Source organism: Penaeus japonicus, unplaced genomic scaffold (assembly GCF_977035675.1).
Source record: "Penaeus japonicus unplaced genomic scaffold, GWHDUDI00000001_assembly GWHDUDI00000019, whole genome shotgun sequence".
NCBI lineage: Eukaryota > Metazoa > Arthropoda > Malacostraca > Decapoda > Penaeidae > Penaeus > Penaeus japonicus.
The window spans coordinates 21,553,598-21,561,097 of record NW_028234421.1 but is presented as its reverse complement, the minus strand read 5'-3'; the positions used below and the strand labels follow the sequence as shown (position 1 = coordinate 21,561,097).

The 7,500-nt window shown below is 38.3% G+C and overlaps 2 protein-coding genes and 1 long non-coding RNA gene across 3 annotated transcripts in view; all 3 read left to right on the top strand.

The window, feature by feature from the left end:
* The first annotated feature begins 724 nt into the window (after positions 1-724).
* On the top strand, positions 725-4,847 carry LOC122263742 (uncharacterized). The gene is made up of 3 exons (XM_086547512.1): positions 725-800; positions 3,172-4,192; positions 4,386-4,847. Coding segments are annotated over exons 1-3 (1,476 nt in total). The 5' UTR covers positions 725-799; the 3' UTR covers positions 4,840-4,847.
* Positions 4,848-6,231: 1,384 nt separating this feature from the next.
* LOC147469782 (uncharacterized) overlaps positions 6,232-7,500 on the top strand; it is a 4,916-nt gene continuing 3,647 nt past the window's right edge. The window contains exon 1 of the long non-coding RNA XR_015191924.1: positions 6,232-6,317. This is a non-coding gene — a long non-coding RNA (uncharacterized LOC147469782). The remainder of the gene's footprint in view (positions 6,318-7,500) is intronic.
* The window catches only part of LOC122263817 (uncharacterized), an 18,067-nt gene continuing 16,911 nt past the window's right edge, over positions 6,345-7,500 (top strand). Inside the window, exon 1 of the mRNA XM_086547514.1 lies at positions 6,345-6,488. Within this exon, the coding sequence (XP_086403640.1) occupies position 6,488 (1 nt within the window). The 5' untranslated portion in view covers positions 6,345-6,487. The remainder of the gene's footprint in view (positions 6,489-7,500) is intronic.

The window sequence follows — 7,500 nt, the reverse complement described above, 5'->3', positions numbered from 1 at the left end:
TACTATCAAGTGTTACTCCGAGGAACTTCACTTCCGGTGCCATCAATCTGAATATTGATGTCCTCTACTGGTGTTTGTCTTGAGTGGGTGATTAGATATTGAGTTTTAATTAGATTTAAAGTTAATTTATTGGTTTTGATCCAATCAGACACATTCAGACAAAGTTCTCTATTCATTATGATGCTTAAATCATTGAGGTATGGACCTTGTAGATATATGTTCGTGCCATCAGCATAAAGTAAAAACTTCAAGTTAGAAGTAGAGTGTATTATATAGCGGAGGCTGTAGTTTTGTATGACTTATACCCACACTGTCCATCATATTGCGTGAGAGTTTACAGTGAAGAAAACAGTTATTACGTTTAATATCTCACTATACATGTGAAAAGGGTTAGAGAATCAAAGGGAAAGAGGTGGAGAGGTAATGAGATAGAGAGAGAGAGAAAGAGAGAATAAGAGAGTAAGAGAGACAGAGAGAGAGTGTAAGAGAGAGAGAGAGAGAGAGAGAGAGCGAGAGAGTAAAATAGAGAGAAAGAGAGAGAGAGTAAGAGAGAGAGAGTAAAATAAAGAGAAAGAGAGACAGTAAAATAGAGAGAAAGAGAGAGAGTAAGAGAGAGAAAGAGAGAGTGAGTAAGAGAGAGAGACAGAGAGAGAGAGAGAATAAGAGAGCGTGAGGCAGACAGACAGACAACTGAATTGAAAGAGGAAGCGACGCCAGTGTGTGACCAGGGGCCTACGAACACACACACAGACTAGTCACTGTCCTTCTGTCACTGGTATTCGCACGACCATCTCGCAAAAGTAAGTACCATTGATAGATGTTAAGGTATCCCCGCAACAGCTGTTACCTACATCATAAAAGAAAGAAAGAAAGAAAGAAAAAACATTGTTATAAGATACATAAAATCACAGGAAAATTACTCATGAATACGTTAAGAGTTTATGTTTTGTGTGACATGTTATGAATAGTGTTGTGTTTTCATTCATTTCAAATACAGTAAATCATTGGTTGGAGCGTAACAAAACATCGGAGAGACTGATTTACACACACACACACGCACACACACATACATGAACATACACAGGCACAAACATTACCCAGAGGAAGTGATACGAGGTGTTACAGCGCTGTATAATCATTCATATACAACTATTGACAGTATAGTAGGCATTAACGGAACCCTCATTTTAAATTGGCAGAGAATTAATGATAGTATATATATATGTGTGTGTGTGATTAAATAGAGAGAGAGAGAGAGAGAGAGAGAGAGAGAGAGAGAGAGAGAGAGAGAGAGAGAGAGAGAGAGAGAGAGAGAGAGAGAGAGAGAGAGAGAGAGAGAGAGAGAGAGAGAGAGAGAGAGAGAGAATGAGAGTGTGAGAGAGAGGGGGGGGATGATTGAGTGTATGTGTGTGTGTGTGTGATAAAAGATGACAAAAAAAAAATTGCTGTCAAGGTGAATATTAACTCTAAGATTAACAAATACTATTTCATTGATTTCATACACAAACTTATATATATAATTGAAAAAATATAACAAAAATGAATAAAGATATTACAAATATGAAGCAAAACAGAAGCTCACACATGCAAGCAAATATCCACATAACCACATGGGATGTATAGTCAGGAAGGCTAAATTAGTTTCATTACATCAAGGTCACCGTTAGACTCCGCCCATTGAAGGTTTACTTTATTGTCTGGAGCAGACGAGGTTTTCATTTGTGATATATACAGTGTTTGTATATATGCACACACACACACACACACACACACACACACACACACACACATATGTATATGCATACATACGTGTATAAGTATATGTGTGTGTGTGTGTGTGTGTGTGTGTGTGTGTATGTCCGTCTCGGCGTAGTGGTAGCTCACGTACCAAGAAACCAATGGGATCCCCCAACCAATGGGTTCAAATCCTACACACGACCGTAAAGAAGGACCGGGCATCAACTCACTGGCTACAGCATTAACCCAATATCCACAACCCTTTCATTTTTCAATATCCATCAACTATATTTCCATCCTGCGGTGTGAACAGAGTAGCCAAAATAGAGAAGAAAAAAAACTAACTCGATGTATCTTTTAGTTAATGATCGGTCCTTACGCAAAACCTTCCTCCTTTGTTTATCGGGTGTGATTCCTTTTCCTTTATATTTTCCTCTTCGCTTATTATCTATGTGTGTATAAATGTATGTAACTTTGCGTGTATGTATGTCTGCATGTGTGTGTGTGAATATTTTTGTCTGTCTGTTTGTTTGTCATGTATGTATGTACGTATGTATGTATGTATGTATTTATATATGTGTATGTATGTATGTATGTTTGTTTGTTTGTTTGTTTATTTGTTCATTTGTTTGTTGGTTTATGTATGAATGTATTCATTCATGTATGCGCATTTGAACACAGTCATGCTAATGATATATGGATGTGCACCACAATTAACCCATTAAATATATAAATACCACATGAGTTAGATAAATATTAACATCAATATTTATACAAAAATAAATAATCATGCAAAAAAATGCATTCAGAAGAGAGACCTTATTACACTACTATTATCACAAAAGAGTTATATGAAAGACCGTAAAAAAAAATAAGATAAAAAGTTATAATAACAATCATCAAATGATAAAAGATATAATTGTCCAGATAAAGAAAGTAACGCAATTTCATTATCCGTATTAATAATTCCAGGTCGTCCAAGCCTTTACATTTACGTGCATGAATAACATGGTACTTGCGACTCAACACTAAAAGTATGACGTCTTAGGATTAATATTACTAACAATATCTGGTAATTTCCTAATGACTATGTACTTTGTCATGTATTGTTATGATTACTTTAATCTCGCTATTGTCTTGTTCATGTGGATATTCTACCAAGATTATTTTTGTTCTTTATTGCATATGATGCTGCTTGTGGTACTTGTAATGAAATAATCTTATAGATAACTCTTTGATATTACAATGAAAGTCATTGTATCATTGTCTTTACCGTAGGCTCGTGATTTTACAATTATTGATAATTGTCATTGTTGTGGTTATTCATGTTTCGCTGATTTTAATGAATCTTTTAAAATAGAATAATAAGCAAAATAACCTAAAAATAACTTAAAAAAAAAAACAATACTTGCCAACATATTCCTCCTTTTACAGTGGACACTGTGCCATCCATCGATCTTTCCACCACCCAGGGACAGAGAGAACACGAGAACAAGGAGGCAAACGAGAACAAGAAACACGAAGGATACAAAAACAAGGATGGAAAAGGTGACAGCATGAGAGGCCAAGAGTCTCTGGCAACTGCGGCAAAATCAGGTCGAGAACCAGACCCGAACCTTCGTCCAGAGGAGGAGCAGGAGAGCGGAAACAAGAGAGAGGAAAGCCAGGCAAATGACATCCTCGAAGTCCTGGAGTGTGACGTCCGAGGAGCAGTGGACGCAGACAAAGGCGAGGGCGCCGTCTTGACTTCGTGGACGACGGAGAACCTGGGTAAAAAGGGAGATAATTATTTAAGTTCCGTGAAGCGCGTGAAAGCCCAAGTGACGGTCGAAGGGCGCGAAGAACAGTTGACTTATGTTGCCAAAGTTAACATGCCCTTTTCGGATACCTTTAAGGAGTTCTCGAACATGTCGTTCTTCAAAGAACACAAGTTTTACACGGAGCTCTTGCCGGAACTCAACGGCGTGTTGGCGGAAGCGGGACTGGATCCTCTGCGAATTCCCAGATTTTACCACTACAGCAAATCCGAAGAGCGGGAAATCATCATGCTGGAGGACCTCACGGCTCGGGGCTTCCGCATGGCCGACCGCAAGAAGGGGCTGGACATCCCTCACGCGGACCTCGTCCTGCGGGAGCTGGCCAGAATCCACGCCTCCTCACTCCTCCTGCAGCAGAAAAGCCCACACCAAGACCTTCGGCGCAGCCATGACTTCCTGACGCTCGACTGGACAAACAACAGCAAAATCCCGAGAGAGGACATCGCCGTCGCCATCTCCGGAGACCTCCTGACGGCGGCCGGGATAGCCGAGAACTGCGAAGGCTACGAGGACGTGGCCAGGTGGCTGAGGGAGCTGGAGCCTCGAGGTGTAGACGTGTTCGACGAAGAGCTGGAGGCGCGGCCGCCCTTCGACATGCTCGGACACGGGGACTGCTGGACCAACAATTTTGTCTTCAGGTTTGTTCAACTGATTTCTGTGAATCGTTGCTTTGTGTACGTGAGTCCCCTGCGACAAAACACTGTTTTGGGGCGTTAACTAAATACATTTATGAATGTATTTCGTATTGAATAGGAGGCCATCATGGTGTTTGACCCAAGCAACGTCCATCATCATTTTCCAAATCCTTCAATGTGCTTTTCACGACCGCAGGTACGACGCCGAAGGCAATCCGAGCGACGTCATGCTACTGGACCTGCAGTTGTGTCGCAAGGGCTCCCCCGCCCTCGACCTGCAGACGCTCATGTACTCCAGCCTGAACAGCTTCCTGAGAAGGAACTACCTGGCCCACTTCCTGCAGACCTACAAGTCGTCCTTCGACGCCACCCTGACCGCAGGAGGTTCCTCGCCCCAGTTCACCGCGGAGGAGCTGATGGACGAATACAACGCCCGTACCATGTACGGCGCCCTCATGGCATCCATGTACATCCCCCTCATGGTGACTGAGCCTGAGGACGCGCCGGACTTCACCAAGGTCGACGACGACAAGGAGTTCTTCACGGACCGCGTGGAACAGGTCGTGCAGATGATGGACGACAACCCGCTTCTGGGCCAGAAGATGTGTCGCGTCTTTGACGAGTGGATTGACAAGGGTCTCATATCTTAATGTTCTTTTTAAATATATACATGCATGTGTACAAATGCACACACACACACACACACACACACACACACACACACACACACATATATATATATATATATATATATATATATATATATATATATATATATATATATGTATGTATGTATGTATATATGTATGTATGTATATGCGTATATATACATATAAGTGGATAGATGCTTGACATATTTGTACAGTACAGAGTGATAGCAAAAGCCATTACATCTTATTGAGCTAACTGTTGTAAGTCATTAAGTATACTGTTGTTGATAGATGCATTCTTATCTATTCAAATTAATTATTATATCATGCAAATGTAGCTGCATATCTTTTATGGTGATCCTTCAATGACAAAATGCTTCCACGCTAATAATGACCATTTAATTTCATTTGAGATATTCAAAACATGAATGAGAAAATCATTTGGACTCAAAAATATTTAAGCAATAACAAAGCTTTACACTTGACGTCTTCACCACCTCAATCTGCTAAAGCATTTATGTCTTATAAGAAATATTCTTATTGAAATTAAGAGAATGCATGTTAATAAGAAGGAGTTTGTGAAGGAGTCTAGTGATTGCAATTCTTAGTGGAAATGCTGTTTTTTTATCAATGGGGTTTTCTCAGTTGATGTTCTTTTTTAACTAATTAATTCAATATGTAATTGGAAATAGAAGATCTTTATAGATGGTTATCTTAATTAAATCAGTGTGATAAGATGTTCTTTATCGCAGTGTTTTGTTTAATTTTATCCCTTGCAAATTATATACTTTAGCTTTCACATTTAAATTGGTATGAATTTGATTTAAATCCGATCACAGAATAAAAAATAAAAAGATAGATAAATACTCTCTCTCGCTCTCTCTCTCTCTCTCTCTCTCGCTCTCTCTCTCTCTCTCTCGCTCTCCCTCTCTCTCTCTTTCTTTCTCTCTCTCTTTCTCTCTCTCTCTGCCTTCGGTATATTACTGTTTTGATGTGTTTCCTTTCGTTGTTATATATATATATATATATATATATATATATATATATATATATATATATATATATATATTATATATATATATATATATATATATATATATATATATATATATATATATATATATATATATTATATATATATGTATATATATCACACATGTATATATATGTATATATATATATATATATTATATATATATATATATATATATATATATATATATATATATATATATATATATATATATATATATATATTATATATATAATCATGTACGTATACCACTAGTCTTTGAAACTTAACAAGATATCATAACAAGTTATGCCAACCAAATCATTCAAGGTTTATGAAGGAACCGAGTCAGACTTAGGCTACTCACAGATGTTGCCACGGTGAATTATTGTACAGCTGGCAGAAAGACTACAGCAATCGGACGATCAACACAGTTTCATCTATCTATATATATAAGAAAAAACATGTAGATAGATATATGGATAAATAGACAGACAAATGGAGAGGTAGATTGATAGATAGAAATATGTACGTGTACCCTCTTCTTATGAGCGAAAGAATAAGTCATGCTTACTATGCTTACTTTGCCCTTGAGCAACAGTTGACATTACGCCACTACCTGCACTGCACGTCACAAGTAAGTCCCGTCCTGTTGCACTTTCATGTTGCTATATATACGAAATTATATCATCAAGTGAAGATTCATAATGTGTTTAGTGAAGATGTGCAGTAGGGTTAGGCTATTGTGAATGTACTGCTTGGAACATGTTTCTGGTAACACTGTCTGATTGCAATATTGCAGGTTTTGCATTTCTTGATCGGTGAGGTTATTCTTATTGTATCACTATATATTTGTTTATCTATTATTGTTGTTTTTATTATTATCATTATTATTATCATGGTCATATCTATTACTATCGTTTCAGTGACTTATCATTATCTTTATCATCAACATCAGTACTATGATAAATTCTCATAACAGCGCCTCCTTACGAAATACCACGACATTGTCAATAATGGATTTCTCTCACCCTCCACTTTTCATATATTGTCGTATTCATATTTCTTACCAGCGCCCCCCCCCCCTCCCCCCAACCCCCACAAACTTGGACCCAATAGCAGGAGAGGGTATGAAGCAGATCGGGGAAATTAAGGGGTAAAATATAACATATATCACATAAGATACACCGATATATGCCTCAAATGTCCTCGCAGATACAAAACACGCGACCCCTCAACTCAGGAAAGTAAATATGCTTTACGTCTGTGTCCCTCCCTCAGTCCTGCCGAAAATACGTAAATATTGTTTGTAATCCAACCATTGGGAAGAGGATAACCTGTGCTACCTCATCCTTTTGAGCTGTAAGGTAACCACTTGTCTCAATAAACTTGTCAAAGAACTATTCCAATGTGGCTGTGGTAGGTGGCTTATACAGGGCATTTGTGGCAATTTTCGATATCGAAATTAAGTTTTTTTTTCTGCTATTTCCCTGATTTACTTCATGCCCTCCCTAGCTATCGGGGCATAGATTATGGGGTATTGAGTGGGTGGGGGGGAGAGTAGATTAGATTTTATATAAATAGTAGAGGATGATAAGAAATCATTGATACCAACATTGTGGTATTTAGCCACGAGATATCCTTCTGAA